Raw genomic sequence first — 21546 nt, 5'->3', positions numbered from 1 at the left:
ATAGGCGCGACGTCGATCGGCAGTACTAGCTAGGTGTCTGGTCTCCGGTCTCCAATCCACACTGTGTACGTTGCACAAAGATTTTTTTTTTGCACCAAGATGATCACTGGAAATTGTAGTTTTAGACGCACTAATCTTTCTTTATTTAGAATAAGGTGCACTATCTTTTGTTTTACCGGCCTAAGAAGGCCAGGTTTAACGTATTTCTTAGGTTAGGCCGGAACGCACCCAGACCAATGTGAGAGAGCAGAGTGAAGAAAGTAAAAATGCGGGAAAAGGTCCCACAAGTCAGCGTGAGGAAGGCCACGGCCGGTCAGGTGGGATTCAATGGCGTGAGTGTGTGGGTGGGAGGATGACGCGGGCGCAGGACCTCGCCAGCAGAGACTTCAGTGGCCGCCTCACCCACTTAATCTCATCATAATCAATTAATTAACCTCTTCCACTGATACGAGCGACCAAGTCTAATCCCTTCAGCAACACACATTTAGGATTGGAAACGATGAAGGCCCAAGTTCCTTTGCATTTCAGTGATCAAGTTTTTGTTTGGAAAGTTCTTAAAGTCATTAACTAGCAGGTCATGACTGAACTTTCAGGCATGTAGAAACATAACAGAACCTCTGAAAATGTTGACAGTATTCTGTTTTCACAGAACCTGTGTTCTCTCTGACACTTATCTACTTAGAGACGCCGATTTCCGGATGGCAAATGTGATAAAGGTACATAAGTAGCTGCACAGTAGGCAGCAAATCTTTTGGATTCAGATTAATAAGCAGCCCATGCTTCTGCTGCTCTGAATTTTGCTTCCCCTTGTTCGATTCAGTGACCATGACAAAAAACTTGTTTTTCTGTTTCTTCCTGGTGATCAAACTAGTAACTTCAAAAGGGAGCAATTTTGGACTATCACTAAAACAGAACTAATATTGCATAATTTGATTGTTAGCGCCCTGCGTAACTACGGGATATGTTTTTACAGCGATCTTGTGATCTGGCTTGCCATTGTTTCGTTGCGTAGGTAAATATAACAAACGCCAACCTCGAAGGGCCGCTTGTGACAGGGAACACTTCTTTCAGAGGTTCCAACATATATGGGGCAGGCAAGTGCTACTACATGCTTATCTTCAGTTGCCGTCTCAACTCTCAACATATTTGGATGTGATCAATGTTAACGTATTGATACAACACAAGTACTGAATGTTCAGAATGTTTTTCTGAATCTGTGTTCCTGCTGCATCCTACTGATTTGCATTTGTTTCTTCATCTCCTCTCCCCAGAGATTCCAGCCAGCAGTAGACAAAAAGCCAGACAATTTGTAGTAAAGCTTGACCACTGTCAATTGTCGAGTTCTGAGACGGTAAGTGATTTTTTTTACTGTTTGCTGCTGAATTCAGGTGCAAGCTAATCTATCCGACGCCCACCTTAGAAGTGCCGACTTCTAACTGGCAAATGTGAAAAAGGTACGGTAGTAGGTAAGCATCAAGTATGTCATAAGAGTTCAGGTTTAGAATAAGCAGTAACATGCTTGCGCTGATCTGAGTTTCGGTGCAAATCAGTGACCATCACACGATTTTATTTATTTTTGTTTCTTTCTGGCCTACCATCCAAACTAGTACCTCCAGAGAGACTAAATTGGACTGTCACTGGAGCAGATTTAATAATTCATAGCTGGTGATTAGCATACCCCTTGAATTAGTGGATATGGTTTTACATCAATCTCCTTTTTCTCGTTCTGTAGGTAAATTTAACAAATGCCAACTTGGAAGGGGCACTTGTGGCAGGCATCAATTTCTTTCAAAAGGCTGTAGACAAATGGTCCTCTGTTTCGTTCTGTGGGTCAATTTGTTGCCATACTTGGATAGTGTCAGCCTGTCAGGCATACTTGTTGACTACAATGGAAACCAAATAAACTCCGAACATCATCAATTAATTATTTATTTGATTGCTGATATTGATGCCTGGAAATGCTATTTATTTTTCCTTCTTCACTATCAAGGCTGATGCAGTAACACCGATAGGGTGTGGATTTGTAAATACGGAGTCCTTACATACACGCTATGTGACAAATAATAACTATACATAAACTTGCTTGTTCAGCTAGCTAATACTTCTTACATACACGCTATGTGATAAACGCCAATTATACAACAACTTGTCTTTCAGTTAGCATCGACGTAAGCATCCTTGATTCCATGTAGCTTGGCCGCCACCTCCTGCATGTTGATACGATCACCGGGAGATGGCTTGGTGCAAGAAAGGCCAACCTTTAGCATAGACAAAAGACATTCTGAACATTTTTCCTTCAAGGCCATTGGAGTTTCCTCCAACTCTTGTAGCAGTTGGGGGTCAACAATCTCCAATACCCTACCAGGGAAGCTGGCCTCTATAAACTTCACTATGTTAAGTCCATCCTTAAATATGTCATCAGTCGGCCTTCTTCGAATGAATATCTCAAGGAGAACGACACCAAAGCTGTAAACATCCGCGGCAGTTGAAACTTGACCGCCCCCGGCATATTCTAAAGAATGAAAAGAACGGAGTTATATCACTGTCGCTGCTTAATATAGATGCCGAAAAAAGTACCAACTTGAAACAAAAAATATATCGTTACCTGGAGCGGCGTATCCGATCGACCCCATTACTGGAACAGAAGAAGAGTTGGAGTTTCCAAGGGTTGACATTGTGGAACCAACTTTGAATCTTGCCAGACCGAAGTCTCCAACATGAGCCGTCATATTGTCATCCAAAAGAATGTTGCTAGGCTTCAAATCACAATGAATCATTGTTTCTTGGTTGTTATGGTGTACATACTCCAGTGCATCCGCTACGTCCACCACAATACTTATCCTTTGAGCCATCGCAATGAGGGTCAAATCTGAAGAGCTTTCATACTGTCCAGTTGAGTATAGTAGTTTATGTAAGTCCCCTCGTGGCATGAGCTCATACACTAGAGCCTTGAAATCATTGCCATTAGAATCAATGCTAGAGCATGCAGTTAGGATAGGGATTAGATTGCGGTGTCTAACATTTTCAACACATTACATTCTGCAATGAAGCTCTTGTGTGCCCCTCTTGTCTCTAGGTTGAACACTTTCACAGCAACCTTTTTTTCATCATGAACTAGTTTCCCTTTATATACAGAACCGTAACTCCCTCTGCCAATTAGGTTGGACGTTGAGAATCCCTCTGTTGCTCTGGCTAGATCATTGAAAGAAACTTTGGGGAATTTTGTAGCAAATGATTGTAGTGATGTAGATTTGCTCTTGTGCTTTCCTCTCGAGAGCAATAAGCCAAATATGACCATAGCAAGCGACACCAAACTAGCTATTGGGATAACTACTTTAAGCACTAAAGATTCCTTGTGCCTAGTTGAATTTGAAGGCGTCACAGAACATGCTAGCATATGTAACTCCAGTACCCCACCACAAAGCCCTTGATTTCCATTAATCTGCACGTCAGTTGCATTATTGAAGATCCCTTTTGTTGGAACCGCACCATGAAGTTGGTTGAATGACAAATCTAGTTTCTCAAGAAGTTGTAGGTTGCCAAGAGATGTCGGTATTGACCCAGTTAAGTTATTGGCAGAAAAATTCAAAGTTGGTTCTCAAGAAGTTGCTAGCATATGTAACTTTGAATGACAAATCTAGTTTCTCAAGAAGTTGCTAGCATATGTAACTTTGAGGTTACTTATCTATCCTAATGAAGTGGGAATGCTTCCGCTGAAAACATTCGAGCCTAACTGAATTTCTTCTAAGCTTTCACAATCACCTAGTGTATTTGGAATATCTCCAGATAACTTATTTGAAGAAAGTTGAAAATATATGAGTTGTTTGGCATTGCCAGTGTCATTAGAAAGTTGTTCATCAAGGTTGTTGAATGACAAATCAATTCCTATCATTGATGGGATTCTGAAGATCTCCACTGGAACTGAGCCTTGAAGATTGTCGTTGGAAATGTCCAAATATTGGAGCATTGGAAAGTCTCCAATGCTTGCTGGTATGTGACCAAAGAACTGGTTTGAGTGTAGAAAGAGCCCTCCTAGCCGAGACAAGTTTGACAAGGATGAGGGGATGGCCCCTGTAAAGAAGTTTCTCTCTAATACAATTTGCTGTAAATTTTGGAGAGTCCCAATCCACTCCGGAATCACACCTGTAAAGTTATCCCCCCCCCAATGCTACAACAGTTAGGTTGCGAAAGTTTGCTATACCAGAAGGAAAATCTCCTGATAGTTGATTGTCTTCCAAGTATAGATACTGGAGTTGATTGGAAAGGTTGCCTAATGAACTTGGTATATTCCTTGATAGACGATTCATACTCATGGAGAAACTTTGTAGCTCTGTGCAGTTGCCTAAGCTGTCCAAAAACTCCCAATCTTCCCTGATGTGTGCTTGGAGTTGATTCAGTTCAAGATTCAACTGTGAGAGTTTAGTAAGTTTGCCAATCGTGTTGGGTACCAATCCGGTGAAGTTGTTACTCGACAAATCAATGCGGTGTAGATTGGAAGAATTAGTGAATGAACTAAGAATGTGCCCTAGAAAGAAGTTGCCACCTAATAAGAGTATCTGGAGGTCGGGTAGAGAGTATTGAATTCATGCTCCAGCTAACTCATCCAAAAGTCCGAACTGATGGAGGGAGGTGGGCAATATATTTCAACACTCCCCTCACGTCTAGGCTATTTTAGTCCTTAGACGTGGGATCGATGTAGGCCGCAGAATCGTTTTATTTAATACTGCATTGGCAGGGTCTTGAACTCACACTAGTAGAAAACAGGGCTTTCGTTCGGGCATGGCAATCCCATTAGTCCCGGTTCAATCACGAACCGGGACCCATGGGGGCATTCGTCCCGGTTCGTGAGCCCAGGGGGCCGGCCGGGGCCTCGTGGGCATTGGTCCCGGTTCGTATGGAACCATTTGTCCCGGTTCGAGGCATGAACCGGGACTAATGGGCCTCGCTCCTGGCCCACAACCATTGGTCCCGGTTCTTGGCTTGAACCAGGACAGAAGGCCCGGATTTAGTACCAGTTCTAGCCACGAACCGGGACAAATGAGCTGCCTATATATACCCCATCACCGCAGCAGAGCACTCCACAGTGCTCTATTTTTTCTGGCCATCGAGGGGAGGGCATTTGGGTGCTCTAGCTCACCTCCTATGCACATGAGGTGTTCGATGAAATGTCTGAGCCACACTGGTTAATCTTTCTCCTCTTGAAACTCGACCTCCGAGCTCCATTTTCCCCGAGATTTGTCTAGGTTTAGCGGTGCGTCACGTCCCGTCCCCGTCTTCACCGCCGTCGATCGCCCGCGCCGATCTCGTCACCAGCACCACCGTGGTGAGCCTCTTGTTCTTATCTTCTTTCTGAAAGAAAAAAAAATTCTTACTTCAGATAGATACTTGTCTAATTTTGTTACTTTTATTATTCCTTCTTATTATATATTGCGATGGTTTTGGTATCCGCCCCCGTCTGCCCTCGTCCTGTCTATGATTCGGATGTAGTATATATTATCTTTTTATAACTATCTGGTTCATTTATTGTTTATGACAATTATGCCGACCAATGTGACATAGATTTTATTTATCTAGGAGGTGGTTGAACCGGAAATTCCAACCGACCCTATTGTCGAGAGGTTAAATTTAGTTGAAGAAGAAAACAATTACTTGAAGGAAAAAATTGAGGAGGAGAAGATGATATTGGAGTTGCATGTTGCGGATGTCGTCGATGATCACAAGATCAAGATGGATGCAATGCGGTTGAAGATTAGAAAGATTAGAAAATATGCCATTCATACCGAGGCTTGGTATCATTATGCAGTTGGATCAATTGTTACCTTAGTTGCGATTATGATCGCATTTGTTGTTGCATTGAAATGTTTTACATAATTTCAATGTATGGTTTAATTAGATGCTCTGGAGAGCTATATATATGTTGTTCAATGAGAACTATGTATGTACTTTAGTTTTAATGTGATGATGAACTTCTATTAATTTGGTCACTTATCTATTCATGAGAGCTATATGTTGCCTTCAATTTCAGGGTCTTATAGCTCAAAATAATCAGTAAATGCATGAAAAATAACAAATGAAGTCAGAAAGGGTTGAAAATTGTTGATGTGGCTTTGAATGGTGCATTTTGAACACAGAAAAACTATGGAGTTCAAGTAAGTTCAAAAAAATGAAATCCCTTTGTAGCAGACGAGTTTCCGTATGAACCCTGATACTTCAAAAGAGATTGTCCGTTTTGTACACGAAGTGCATCCAGTTTTTGCCGTAACCCTCTCTACTTTCTTGCACATGCTATGTGGGTGAAATGATGATACCATGCCAACTTTTAACCTTTTCATAGTTGATTTGAAATGCTTTTCAATTTCAGGTTTTTATAGCTCAAAATAATCAGTAAATGCATGAAAAATAACAAATGAAGTCACAAAGGGTTGAAAATTGATGATGTGACTTTGAATGATGCATTTTGAACACAGAAAAACTATGGAGTTCAAGTAAGTTCAAAAAAAATGAAATCCCTTTGTAACAAACGAGTTTCCGAATGAAACTCTCATACTTCGAAAGAGATTGTCCGTTTTGTACACGAAGTGCATCCAGTTTTTGCCGTAACCCTCTCTACTTTCTTGCACATGCTATGTGGGTGAAATGATGATACCATGCCAACTTTTAACCTTTTCAGAGTTGATTTGGAATGCTTTTCAATTTCAGGGTTTTATAGCTCAAAATAATCAGTAAATGCATGAAAAATAACAAATGAAGTCAGAAAGGGTTGAAAATTGATGATGTGGCTTTGAATGGTGCATTTTGAACACAGAAAAACTATGGAGTTCAAGTAAGTTCAAAAAAATGAAATCCCTTTGTAACAGACGAGTGTCCGAATGAAACCCTGATACTTCGAAAGAGATTGTCCGTTTTGTACACGAAGTGCATCCAGTTTTTGCCGTAACCCTCTCTACTTTCTTGCACATGCTATATGGGTGAAATTATGATACCATGCCAACTTTTAACCTTTTCAGAGTTGATTTGAAATGCTCTTCAATTTCAGGGTTTTATAGCTCAAAATAATCAGTAAATGCATGAAAAATAACAAATGAAGTCAGAAAGGGTTGAAAATTGATGATGTGGCTTTGAATGTTGCATTTTGAACACAAAAAAACTATGGAGTTCAATTAAGTTCAAAAAAATGAAATCCCTTTGTAACAGACGAGTTTCCGAATGAAACCCTGATACTTCGAAAGAGATTGTCCGTTTTGTACACGAAGTGCATCCAAATTTTGCCGTAACCCTCTCTACTTTCTTGCACATGCTATGTGGGTGAAATTATGATACCATGCCAACTTTCAACCTTTTAAGAGTTCATTTTTATTGCTTTTCAATTTCAGGGTCTTATATCTCAAAATAAACAGTAAATGCATGAAAAAAATCAAATATCATAAAAAATAAATAAGTAATTAGAAATAGAATAAAATAAACTTTAATAAAATATATAAGTAGAAACAAAATAAAATAAACTTTAATAACATAAATAAAATTTATGAAACTAAAATTGTCAACGTATTTTCTATTCAAAACATTATAAGCAACCTCTAGTATTACTGAAACTAAAATTATATAAAATTGATGCAACTAAAATTATCAAAGTTTTTTCTGTTCAAAATAATTAAAGCAAAAAGAATTTTCATAAAGAACTTTTTTTGTTAGAAACTTTATAGAAAAAAGAATTATCATAAAATAAAATAAATAAGTAATTAGAAAAAATAAAATAAAATAAATAAGTATTTTGTTGTAAGTAGAAACAAAATAAAATAAATAAAGCAAAAAAGAAAAGAAATAAACTGGAAAAAATAAAAAAAACGCCACCTACTGGGCCACCACGGCCTGAATACGACTAGAAACCCACCCATGGGCCAGGATTCAGGCCCGTAGAAGGCCCAATAGGACCACAGGCAGATACAGTGTGTTTAGGCCCGAAAGCCTGCATTTGAGAGGAGCTCGAGAGAGCAGCGGGAGTGGGGCTTATAAACCACTCTCGAGCTCCCTCAGCTAGCGAGGTGGGACTAAACTTCCGTGCCGCGATGCGGGCAGCACAAGGCCTTTAGTCCCGGTTGGTGCCACAAACCGGTACTAAAGGCATACATTGGTACCGGTTCGTGGCACCAACCGATACCAATGCCCCCCCTTTAGTCCCGGTTTGTGCCACCAACTAGGACCAAAGGCCTCTGCTTCCCGCCCTTTGGGCTGCTGAAAAGAGGCCTTTGGTCCCGGTTGGTGGCACCAACCGGGACTGAAGGTGGGCTTTGGTACCGGTTCGTGCCACGAACCGGGACTAAAACTTTTTCTATATAAGCCAGCACTTAGCATTTTTTCAGATTTCATCGCCAGTTGCCGCCCGACGACGCCGACCCTCCTCGACGCCGCCAGGCTGCCGCGCCGCCGTCGCCGTCGCCCGTGCCCTCGAGCCCACGCTGACGCCGTCCGCCGCCCTCGAGCCCACGCCGTCGCCGGCCGCGCCCCGACGCCGTCCCGCCCCGCCCCGACGCCGTCGCCGCCCCGCGCCGCCCCTGCCCCGACGCTGCCTCCTCGTCGCCGTCGCCGCGCACCCTGTGAGCACCGCCCTGATCCCCTCCTCCTCCTTCCTGTAATGGCCGCCGCCGCTGCTGCCGCACCGCCGCGCCCCCGCGCCCCCTAGCTAGCTATTATATATGTGTAGTTTAGATTTGTAATTTAGTTGTATTAATTTGGATGTGTAGTTAGATGTGTAGTTAATTTAGTTGTTGTAATTTAGATGTGTAGTTTAGATTTTTTTTGGTGATATTATTATTGAATATGCAAATATTTATATGTTCATATATATGCAAAGAATATACCAATTTTTTCATAGAATTTTTATATTTTTTTCTGTTGTAATTTTGTTCATAGAATTTTTATGATTTTTTTGTTCATAGAATTTTCTTTGTCAATTTATGTATATGTTCATATTGTGTAGGAATCTGAAAATTGTGTATGATCGAAGTCATTTATGTATGTTCATATTTAGAAGAAAAAGAAGGAGAGAAAAAATGAAAATAAGAAGAGGAAGAAGGAGAAGAAGAAGAAGAATAAGAAGAAGAGGAGAGGAAGAAGAGGAGAAATAAATAAGAAGATGAAAAAGAAGAAGAAAAAAAGAGTAGAAGAAGAAGAAATAGAGGAGAAGAAGAAGAAATAGAATAATATATTATTCTATTTTTTCTTCTTCTCCTCTATTCCTTCTTCTTCTCCTCTTTTTCTTTTCTTTTTTTCTTCGATCTCCTCCTCTATTCCTTTCTTCTTCTTCTCTTTTTTTCTTCTTCTTCCTCTTCTTATTTTTTTATCGGGTATGTCGTTGTCGATATACGTACCCCCCTCCCCGATAACTTTTAGTAAGTACTACTTAGAAAGTGTTTAATAGAATTAGTTAGAAAAATAATAGAACTAGTTAAACTAGCTAGTTTATTTTTAGTAAGTACTACATTATTCTATTTATAGTAAGGAAATTAATAGAACAAGTTTGTTTTTTTAGTTAAAGCAATTATTCCCGCATCGACATCGATGATGCCTATCCCGCATCCTCGTCGTCGACTCGGCGGAGGAGGCCGGCAGAGGGGCCATGTCCGGGACTGGGCTCCGCCGGGCTGGTTTTGGGAGGTGCTACCTTCCGGGGGGCATAGGTTGGTGAGGAGCCAGCCCGTCGTTGACCCGATCCTTGTTTGGTGGCGGTCGCGTGGGCTAGTGACGGTGCCGAGGCTTCCGGACACCGCGGAGGTAGTACGTCACCGTGTCAGCGAGGAGGACCAGCACGTCCGTCGCTACGTGGTTGCGTTGGAGGGCAGGTTCGACAATACCTGGCAGGTTCTTCAGGGATCTCACTGGAGCTATGATCCTGTGATGGTTCCTTCCCTTTGGGTGTCCACCGCCCGCGCCGATACCCGTCGGGCGCTACGGTTCTAGCTGTACTGGCGATATGTATGATAGTATTTGAGGTGTATTAGTGATAATATTCGACGATGTACGGACGCATGGAGATGATGTAGTTTTGCTTATAATTGAATGCATCCTAATTTGAATACTACTTTATTTTGCGATTTGATTTTGCTTATTGAATGCTCAAATTGGAAAACTACTCCTACTTTGAATGCTAAAATTGGAGAGCACTATGCAAGGCATATGCATATGATTAGGTTATAGCTTATAGGGTTTTTGTTTTCGCAGAAATCTAGGAGCCCCCGACCCCTCCATCATCCCCGCCGTCGTCCCCGTCACCGCCCCCTCCGACGTCGAGGTGAGACCAGCCAAATTCTCTTTTAGAAAGATAATTAAACGATATTTCGGGTTGACTTAAGTCTGTCGAGTCTCCACCATATATGAGAGGACGAAGAATCCCGACTGTTGTCGTGGGGGTAGCTTCTCCTTCGTTCCCGTGTGCTAGACAATTTGGTGTAATGCACTCGGGAACGAAAGGAGGAGCTACCATCACCGACGGTCGCAAATGTCAGAGAGGAATCAGTGAGGGAGAGTTCCACCATATATATATGAGAGGACGAAGAATCCAGACTGTTGTCGTGGGGGTCGCTTCTCCTTTGTTCCCGTGTGCTAGACATTTTGGTGTAATGCACTCGGGGACAAATGGAGGAGCGACCATCACCAATGGTCGAATGTATACACCACGTGAGCTGAGAGTTTTCAAGAAAAGACTCGACAAACCGATAGTCAACCCGTGATGAATAATAATGATCTAATTTAGTTTTTGTAGTACATATATTTAATTGTACAAGTTTCATCTTTGAATTATGAACGTAGGAAATGTCATCATCGGACGACGAAAGTCTCCCGGGGGAGTGCGGGTGGTGCCACGACGATCGAGGTTTGTGCGACAGGCCTCACCTGGACGATGATCGGCGCTTTAGCATTAAGCTCGAGGAGACCTTCGATGTTGAAATGGTACGCAACGGCGACAAGTGTTTTTTTCGTAATTAAGCATGACTTCAACTATTTCAACGTGTAATTTTCATCTTTTACAATTCGAGTATAGCTTATCCCATGCCATGCAAGACGCTATGTCTTGGAGAGGATGGATTTTTAAGACCATGAAAATTTTGAAACAAAGAAAATTCACCTAAGGACCCATCATGATGTGGATTTTGAAGTAAATCTGTATAATGCTGAGAGCGTAACCCATTTTGGTTGCAAAATTGGGAAGCGTTTTGCAAGATGTATGGTTTTGATGAGGGTATGCTTGTCACCATGGATCTTGGTGATCCTGAAATCGAGCAAGACAATATGGACATTTGAGTCCTTGTTGATACGCCTCCAGTTCTACCGCTATGTGAGTTTCTCAAACATAGTTATTAGCTAATTTATATTGTTTATTTCAAAATAGTTGACAGCTTATTTCCATTGACAACTTATTTTGATTGTTCAAACAATGTGCAGAACATGGTAGACAAAACCCACTACACCGATGGCTCCGAATTAACTTATCAGGAGAAAAGTCATCTGGTCGGATTTTGTACTGATCTTGAGAGTTACAATATCTACAATCAAACTCCTCAACATTATGGTCAATACGTGCCACTAGTGCACGTGTTGAACCACGGTAACTACCATGGAGATACCCTGGTAAGATATTTTACTATTACGACATCCGTGCATCTTTTGCATACTTCTAAAACTAGTACATCATTGCTAACTATGAAGTTATTACTATGTTTTTCAACAGAAAATCCCAGAGGATTGTGTGCCTCATTTGATGTATCAGAATGGCAGCCTTCGTGTTTTGAACATATATCCAGGTCATCCTACGAATCTCAACTGTCCATACCGGATTTCTAAAAGAAGTGGAGACATGCTAATCAGAGAATGGAAAAAATGTATGGACAGTCGTAAGGAGGTTCTTGGAAGTAAAAGGAAGCGAAGCGCAAGAATTGGAGACAGGATGATCTCCATTCTCCATAATGGAGAGTCAGGGTCTATATTGTTTTATGCTATTTTACCTTAAAGAGGGTATTTAGGTCCTACCTAATACTGATGATCATGTGCTAAGAACAAAGTAGGGTTGGTTCGATGACTATCAGGATGATGATCGTATGACTTGTTATTAATAACGAGTAGAAGTTGTATGATGATGATTAGTAGGACTTGTTATTATGATGATGCATGATGCAAGCATGAAGAGTTATTATATATTTGTGGATGAAATGAACATGGATTGGATTGAAGTGAAGGCAACATGCATGTGGTGCATGTCGAAAGTAGTATAATCCAAACTTTCGACATGCACCACATGTTGCCTCACTTCAATCTAACTCATGTTTAGGCATAGCAGTAGCAATAGCACGGAGATAAGAGAGGACACATCTCTCTATTAGCTACCTATACCAACCTAAATTAACCCCCAAAACCCCTAAACCACCTCCATTCAAAAAAAACCAGCCGCTGAAATGCTGACGCGTGGAAGCTTATTGGTCCCGGTTGGTGCTACCAACCGGGACCAAAGGCCCTCCTGCCTGGGCTCGCCGGAGCGACCACGTGGAGGCCCATCTGTCCCGGTTTGTATAAGAACAGGGACTAAAGACCGGGACAAATGGGCCTTTTTCTACTAGTGTCAAGACCTCTTGGCTCTGATACCATATTGAATTCATGCTCCAGCCAACTCATCCAAAAGTCCAAACTGATGGAGGGAGGTGGGCAATATATTTCAACAGAGAGGAACAAAGATTTGATGGTACCTCTCCACTCAGACCGTTGAGACCAAGGCCAAGGCCTATAAGAGTAGAAATATTCAAGATGGCTTGTGGAAACCTGCCCGACAACTGATTAACACCCATAGACAGGTACTGCGAGCTCGAAAAATGTGCAAACTCACTTGGATATTTCCCTTGATGTGATTATACTCACAATAAATGGCGGCTAATGTTGTGATGTTGGCAAGAGAGGCTGTGATGGTACCAGTAAGGTTATTAGAAGAAATCCTCAACACCTCAAGGTGATGAGGCAAACCAGTGGGAAGTTGGCCAACTAGATTGTTAGTTCTAAGATTCAGTACCTTGAGCTTTGAGCAGTTTGCGAAACTCGGCACTGTTCCCTCCAGCGTGTTATTATTCAAGAGGAGCGTTTGGAGGTGATTCAGGTGACCGAGCATGGGTGGGATCTCTCCGATGAGTAGGTTCTCCATCAAGGCTAGAGAATGAAGGAATGTTAGGTTCCCAAGTGAAGAAGAAATGTGTCCTACCAAATCTCGACCTGTAAGGTCTAGAGAAGTGACACGACGTGGAGGCTTCACACTGCACATGACATCTTCCCAATTACAAAAGTGGGTGCTCTCATTCCAGGACATCAGGGCTTGCCGCGGGTCAAGACTGATCGCGTCCTTGAATCCAAGAAGTGATAACCGATCTGTCTCGCTGTTTCCATGCAAGGAGGAGCTGCAGATGACGACCACATCATGTGCACTCAAAGTCACCAGTACCAAGAGAAATAACTGTCCGACTGTAGTAACTTACATACCTGGGTAGTTCTGTTGTACATATGTTGGTCGAGTTAGATTCCAGTATTCTCTTTATAGGAATGCATAGTAGGATGAAGGAGAAATTTAAATAGTATATATAGCTAATATAATACTACCTTTGTAAACAAATATAAGACGGGTTTTTTCGAACCATGCTATATATAAGACGTTTAAGGTCACTAAAGTAGTAGTGGATATATTCATTAATTGATGGAATGCACTTGAACGTTCCAGTGTGAATTACTTATGCACCTGGGGTTTGTTGGTCTTCTTCTTCCACGCTAGCTTTTAGTTCCCTGACCGGAACAAGAGCTGCAGCTGATACAGCCTACAGGGCAGAGGAACTGGGAATTTAAGTGATTAAACTAATAAAACATGTGTTAATTAGCAGGTATTCATTGCTCCACGGATGAATTACGTAAGTACACGCTCCTCCTCCTCCTCTTCTTCTTCAAAAGCTACAGATGCTGCAGAGCATAGGTGAGACGTACAAAGCATATAATGTGTGCAAAGGTTCGCAGTTTGGAGTGTTTGATCGACCTTCACCACTACGGCCTTACTTTATACTAGCTTGCCGCTGCCCGGTCATCTTCGTTTAGTGTGCAAGTGGTTGGATCAGAATATGATATCACGTCTGCAATACCACGTACGTACGTACTCCCTCTGTTCCAAATAAATTACTTGACCCATATTTATCTTTTTTCGATAAAGGACATTTCATTGAATAGATATATCGAGGTGATACAATCATAGAAAGCCCGGCCTCTACATAGCTAAATGCACACAGCCAAAAAGTCCAGAGCACCCTAAAAATAAAATAATTTGATACAATGCCAAGCAATAAATCGTGTCCAGCCTAAGGAGCGGTAGATCTTATCTGTAAATCACACCGCCATCCATGGGGGTAGAAAACCTCCCTGGCCGTACGCTCCAGCCATGTAGACGCCATCATAAAAATGTCCCTGTCTTCCGGCTTCTGCAGGATAGACCAAGTACGGAGCCATCGTGTACAAATATGAATAACCTGCATAGGAGATGAGACACATTTATTGTTAAAAACCACATCATTCCTGGTAAGCCACATTGCCCAGCATAAGGCCGCCGCTCCCACAAGAATATGTGCAACAAATTACTTGACCCATATTTATCTAGACACGGATGTATCTAGACACTAAACAAGTATAGATACATCCGTATTTAGATAAATTCAAGTCAACTAATTTGAAAGGGAGGAGGTACATTTTTTTCGAAAAGGGGGAGCTCCCCGTCCTCTGCATCAGAACGATGCATACGATCACCTTTATGAAAAGCAAATAAGTTCAACAAGGTCTTGTAGTCTCGAAAAAATTAAATAAAAGCTCACAAAGAGCCAATAAAAACGGTCACAAAAGCCACAACCGGCTGGCACAAAAAGATAGGAAAACTAATTGTCTATCCTATTACATGATCGCCATCCAAACCGGTTGAATATATCCCGTGCTACCATCTCCCATCGGATAGATCCAGTAACCAAACGCTCCCTGGCCTCCGTCGGAGTGAGTAGCGACCACATACGGATCAATGCAGTGGCCCGGAAGATAACCTGCAAAAAATGAATATTTGATGTTCTGTTAAAAACGAAATCATTTCTGCAATTCCACACAGCCCACAATAACGCACATACTCCTACGCGGACGTGGCTCGCTGTTTCGAACTCTATCCCGTTGAGCCACATTCCAAATAACGAGCTGACAGAGTTGGGAGGAATAATGTTAAAAGCTATGTGCACCGTCCGCCATAGAACCTTTGCCAACGGGTTATCCAAGTGGCAGAAAAGAAGCATGGATTCCTTTGCCAGAATGGGCACCTGGTATATGTAATATCTGTGTGCGCCATCTCAAAACAACTGCCCGCAATGGTTTAGAGACTCTCTTTTGTTGTGCAGAGAGAGAGCGGAGAAGTCATCTCTTTAGGTTATGCATTTCAGACGAGCCTCCTCCATATTTTGAAGTCCATAGTCACCACGCACAAGTACGATAATTAATTAATTAACCTTGCCTACTCTTTCCATTGATTTCCTTTTATTTTAAAAGAGAGGGTAAGCGCCCCCGGTCTTCCTTTGATTCCTATACTTCAATTGATGGTTTGATGCGGTCATGTGATCGATTGATGTGATCGGGCCTCTTGTTTTCATCATGTATGTAGCAGGCAGGTTCTGACTGAACTTTCTAGCACGTAGAAATACAATAGGGGATCTGAATGTTCAGAGTGTTTTGGGTGATATTATGAATCTGTGTTCTTGCTGCAGTCAATCCCGCGGCAGACCAACTTCAAACATCAAAGGCACAAAGCTGCTCGGCGCCTGAAGCAGACCTTACAGGCAGGCCACTGGTTCTCGGCTGTCCCAACTAGTAGAGAGTCAACTAGTTGTTCTGATGCTTGCTCACTGTCATGTGTCAAGTTCTGACAAAAATGTGTGGTCGTCTTTGTCTGTTTGATTGTCAATACGGGTGCCTCCCTCCGTTCCATAAAAATTGTCACTGATTTTAGTACAACTTTTTACTGAATCAGCGACAATTGATATGGCTCGAAGGGAGTAGTAAATAAAATATATGTTTGCTTGGTAATATTCGTACATGAAAATGCTATTCATCTCAGTTTTTCAGTGCCCTGGGCTGATACAGTAACACACAGAGGGTTTGGGTTGTAAATCTGGGTCCTTGCATACATTATATTTATATGTGATAAACGTCAATTATACAATTTATTCAGGTAGCTAATGTTACTGAAATGCTAACGTAAATCCGGATAGGTCGTTGAAAGAAACTTTGGGAAATCCGGGTCCTTTCATACAGTACAGAGATTAGCTTCTCAAATATGCATCCCTGATTCCATGTAGCTTGGTAGCGACCTCATGCATGGTGATACGTTCACCTGGAGATGGCTTGGTGCAGCAAAGGCCAATGTTTAGAATAGGTAGCAGACAATTTACACTTGTTTCCTTCAACGCCACTGGAGTTTCCTCCAATTCCTGTAGCAGCTGGGGATCGACAATCTCCAATACCCTATCAGGGAAGCTAATCTCTGTGAACTTCACAATGTTTAGTCCATCCTTAAACATGTCATCAGTTGGCCTTCTTCGAATGAATATCTCGAGGAGAACGACACCAAAGCTGTAAACATCCGCGGCTGTTGAAACTTGACCACCCCTTGCATATTCTACAGATTATTAATGAATAAAAAAGCAGTTAATTTTGCTTTCATTGGTCTACATAGATGCAGAAAAGAATGTGGTGACATGATTTTTTTTAAGAGTCGATTACCTGGAGCAGCGTATCCAATTGTTCCCATTACGGCAACCGAAGAAGAACTTGAGTTACACTGAGATGATGTGGTTGAACCAACTTTGAATCTTGCCAGGCCAAAATCTCCAACATGAGCAATCATATTGTCATCCAAAAGAATGTTGCTAGGCTTTAGATCACAATGAACCATTGTGCCTTCGTTGTTGTGGTGTAAGTACTCCAGTACATCTGCTACATCCACCAAAATGCTTATGCGTTGAGCCATTGTAATGAGGTACAAATCAGAAGAGCCTTCATGGTCCTGGTTCGAGTGTAGCAGTTTATTCAAGTCACCTCCTCGCATCAGCTCGTACACTAGGGCCTTGAAATCATTACCATTAGAATCTATGCTTGAGCATGCAGTTATGATATGGACCAGATTACGGTGCCGCACATTTCGCAACGCATTACATTCTGCAATGAAGCTCTTTTGCGCTCCTCTTGTCTCTAGGTTAAAGACTTTTATGGCGACCTCATTTCCATCTTCCACTAGTTTTCCTTTGTATACAGAACTATATCCCCCTCTGCCAATTAGGTTGGATGTTGAGAATCCATGTGTTGCTTTCGCTAGGTTGTTGAAAGAAACTTTTGGAAACTTTGTAGCAAGTGATGGCAGTGATACAGACTTCCTCTTGTGTTTTCCTCTCCAAAGAAGTAAAACAAATATGACCAGAGCAAGTGACACCATACTGGCTATTGGGGTAACTATTTTGAGCATCACAGATCTCTTGTGCCTGATTGAATTTAAAGGCATAACAGAACATGCTAGCATGTGTAACTCTAGTGCCCCACCACAAAGCCCTTGATTTCCATCAATCCGCACAATAGTTGCATTCTTAAATATCCCTTTTGTTGGAACCTCTCCATTTAGATGGTTGAATGACAAATCTAGTTTCTCAAGAAGTTGTAGGTTGACAAGAGATGTTGATATTGACCCAGTTAAGTTATTGGCAGACAAATTCAAAACTTTGAGGCCGCTTATGTTGCCTAATGAAGCAGGAATACTTCCGCTGAAAATATTTAAGTCTAGCTCGATGTCTTCTAAACTTTCACAATCACCCAAAGTGTTTGGAATATCTCCGGATAGCTTGTTTGATGAAAGTAACAAATGTACGAGTTGTTTGGCATTTCCAATGTTGGTAGGAAGTTGTCCATCAAGGTTGTTGGAAGATAATTTAAGTATGAACATTGTTGGAATTTTGAAGATCTCCATTGGAATTTTACCACTAAGATTATTGTTGTAAATGTCCAAACATTGAAGCATTGGAAAGTTTCCAAGGCTTGGTGGTATATGACCAATGAACTGGTTTGAGTCTAGATATAGCCATCCTAATTGAGACAAGTTTGACAAGGATGATGGAATACCCCCGGTGAAGTAGTTTCCTCCTAAATCTAGTAGTTGCAAAGTTTTAACAGTCCCGATCCACTCCGGAACCACACCTGTAAAATGATTAGCCCCCAATGATAATAGAATAAGGTTGCGAAGGTTCGCTATGCCCGAAGGAAAATCTCCTGATAGTTGATTTTCTCCCAGGTATAGTTTTTGGAGTTGATTGGAAAGGTTACCCAATGAACTTGGTACATGCCCCGAGAGACGATTCCAACTCAAGGAGAACATCTGCAGCTCAGTGCAGTTACCTAAGTTGTCCAAAAACTCCCAATCTTGCTTGCTATTAGCTTGGAGTTGATTTTGTCCAAGATTTAAATACGAGAGTTTGGTAAGTCTGCCAATCGTGGTGGGCACCAATCCGGTGAAGTTGTTGATTGATAAATCGATATCATATATATTGGAAGCATTAGTGAATGAACTAGGAATGTTCCCTATAAAGAAGTTCTCGGCTAATACAAGTATCTGGAGATTGGGCAGAGAGGCACAGAGATTTGGTGGTACCTCTCCACTTAGACTATTGGGACCAAGGTCAAGACCGATGAGAGTAGAAAGATTCAAGATGGCTTGTGGAAATCTTCCTGTTAGCTGGTTGACAGCCGCATACAGGTACTGCAAGCTAGACAAATCTGCAAACTCACTTGGGATATTTTCGCTGATGTGATTATATGAGAAGGTAATGTGGGTTAGTGTCGTGATATTGGCAAGAGAAGCTGGGATGGTGCCAGTAAGGTTATTACCTGAAACCTGCAACATCTGAAGGTGAGGAGGAAAATTTGCAGGAAATTGGCCAATTAGATTGTTAAATGCAACATGAAACACCTTTAGCTCTGTGCAGTTTGCAAAACTCGGTATCCTTCCTTGCAGTGTGTTATTATTCAGACGTAGTGTTTGGAGGCGATGCAGGTGACCGAGGGAGGTTGGGATGTCTCCAGCGAGTGTGTTCTCTGTCAGGACTAGAGAATGTAGAAATGTTAGGTTCCCAAGTGAAGGAGAGATTTGTCCTACTAAACCTCGACTTGTAAGGTTTAGAGAGACGACACGACGTGGCGCCTTCACCGTGCACAAGACACCTTCCCAATTGCAAAAGTGGGTGCTATCATTCCAAGACATGAAGGCTTGTTGTGGATCGAGACTGATTGCATCCTTAAAGTCAAGCAGTGACAATCTATCTGTGTCGTTCCCATGTAAGAAGGAGGAGCTGCAGATGACAACCACATGATGTGCACTGAAAGTCACCAACACCAAGAGAAGTAGCTTTCCGACTGTATTCACTTTCATGGCCAGGTAGCTCTGCATACATGTATATGTTGATCGATCATCAGTATTCTCTATATATGCATACATAAGGTGAAGGTTAATTTTAAGTAGTCAATAGTACTAATATAATACTCCCTATACATCTCTATTTACATGGTGCCATCATGTTTCGTGATTAAATTGGAGCAATAATTGGACCATTAATATATTAGTCACATGTTATTAGATTATGGTAAATGTTAAAGTCTGACGTCAGATTTTTAGTGTTTCTCACATAACGCCCAGATATGCCATGTGAAAACAGATAAATTTACCATGCTTACGAAGAAAAGGATTCGCCATGTTTCAAAATGAAAATTGCCATGTAGTGTAAAATTGTCAGGAAAATTGCCATGTTGCAGCTACTAATTGCCATGCACTCAATCGAGATACGACATACCTATGGGCGTCAGATTTTTAACCTATAAATCTCACGTCAGATGCATATTGAAATACTAAATTATACTGTTGGAAACTACTCCCTCCAACGACAAATATTACGCTACAGAGGGAGTATAACTTTTATGACACATAAACAAAATTGAACCTTGGGATATCTGGGCGCGATAGAAATAAGGACGGAGGAAGTATATATTTTGGCAGATATATTAGTCATTTATTCATGGATCGATCGTGTCGTGGTGTGAATCACGTACGTACCTGGGGATCTCCGTTCCAGGTTTTTCCTCCTCCTCCTTTCTTGTTGTTGTTCTTCTTGTTGTTTTGGACTGCCTACAGCTGCAAGGCAGAGGCGAGAACATGGTTCGGAGTTTGAGTGTTCACCATTGCGCCTTGCTTTATAGGCATGAACCTCGAATAAAAATGAACTAGCTTTCTGTTGTCCACTCTCAAATGATGCACTAGCTAGCTAGATACCCCCTCCGTAAAGAAATATAAGACCATTTAGATCAGTAAACTAGTGATTTAAATGATCTTATGTTTCTTTATAGAGGGAGTAGAATGCATTATACCTGGGTTTCGATCGTGGATCGGCGTTTAATTTAGTGCACAAGTGGTCTGATCAGCATATAATATCACGTGGGAATAGCACCCACTTTCACCGTTCAAAGCAGGATGCATGCATGCTATGTATCCACATGGTTATCCAAGGGCGGGGTTTGCTACTACGGCGTCAGGCGCACTGACTCTAATCATGCCATTTGGTGTCGACTTTTGACTTGGCAGGCCGGGGTTAGGCCGGAATCCACACCAAGACTGGTCAGCGTCATGCTAGCTACACGCACGCAAATATATTGATTATACAGTGTACGATGACTAATTAACCTCGCCTACTCTACTCTTTCCATCGATTCATGTACTTGGATAGATTCATGTAGCAGGCAGGTTCTGACCGAACTTTCATTATAGAAATAAAACTGAACCTCTGGATATCCAGAGTGTTTTGGCTGTTTCTCTGAATCAGTGTTCTAGCTGCAGACCTAACAGGTGGCTGTTTTGGTTGTTTCTCTGAATCAGTGTTCTAGCTGCATATGTCAAGAGTCAAGCCATGAGGTTATGACTGCCTACAAAATTTTGGCTGTTTGATGATGACTCAGGTGCTGATGTCTCTGATGCCGACCTTAGAAACAACGGCTCTCACTAGAAAATGTGACAAAGGTACATCAGTCGCTAGACAGCAAAGCAGGTTATTATGATAGTTTAGGTTCAAAATAAACAGTTATATGCTTGTGTTTGTCTGATTTGGTTGAACGTCATACATTTGGTTCAGCGAACTTATTATTGTGATTTAGCTTTTCTTGTTTCATCCTACAGGTAAATTTGACAAATGCCAACTTGGAAGGGGCACTTGTGACAGGGAACACTCAACACATATATTTGGATTAAAGCCATGAGATCAATGTCACAGTGACACACCATCTTAAACCTCTTGTGTTCATACCAAAAATCATATAGTCACGTCATTATAATGTACAAACAGGAAAATTGAACAGCTTTGATCCAATCAAATTCTATGGACATGATTGCAGTAGGTTGAAGGTTCTTGTAGTATCGCATCACCATGT

The 21546-nt window shown here is 41.6% G+C and overlaps 1 protein-coding gene and 1 pseudogene across 1 annotated transcript; both read right to left on the bottom strand.

Moving 5' to 3' along the window:
* Positions 1-1213: 1213 nt before the first annotated feature.
* On the bottom strand, positions 1214-15388 carry LOC109771623 (uncharacterized; annotated as a pseudogene).
* Positions 15389-15493: 105 nt separating this feature from the next.
* Positions 15494-20400, bottom strand: LOC109738584 (uncharacterized). The gene is made up of 3 exons (XM_073509939.1): positions 20183-20400; positions 16816-19516; positions 15494-16711 (listed from the first exon to the last, which is right to left on the bottom strand). Exons 2-3 carry the CDS (start codon positions 19502-19504, stop codon positions 16356-16358), a joined length of 3045 nt encoding a protein of 1014 aa, XP_073366040.1. The 5' UTR covers positions 19505-19516; positions 20183-20400; the 3' UTR covers positions 15494-16355.
* Between the last annotated feature and the right edge of the window lie 1146 nt (positions 20401-21546).

The sequence above is a fragment of the Aegilops tauschii genome, chromosome 3 (assembly GCF_002575655.3).
Source record: "Aegilops tauschii subsp. strangulata cultivar AL8/78 chromosome 3, Aet v6.0, whole genome shotgun sequence".
In the NCBI taxonomy this organism is placed as follows: domain Eukaryota; kingdom Viridiplantae; phylum Streptophyta; class Magnoliopsida; order Poales; family Poaceae; genus Aegilops; species Aegilops tauschii.
This window is presented reverse-complemented; position numbering and strand designations above follow the sequence as displayed.

Bases quoted from the DNA above. Each gene is read 5' to 3' on its own strand.
- LOC109738584 (XM_073509939.1), bottom strand. From the start codon at position 19,504: ATGAAAGTGAATACAGTCGGAAAGCTACTTCTCTTGGTGTTGGTGACT. The intron at 16,712-16,815 runs GTAATCGACTCT...AATAATCTGTAG, and splicing joins AATTGGATACGCTGCTCCAG to AATATGCAAGGGGTGGTCAA.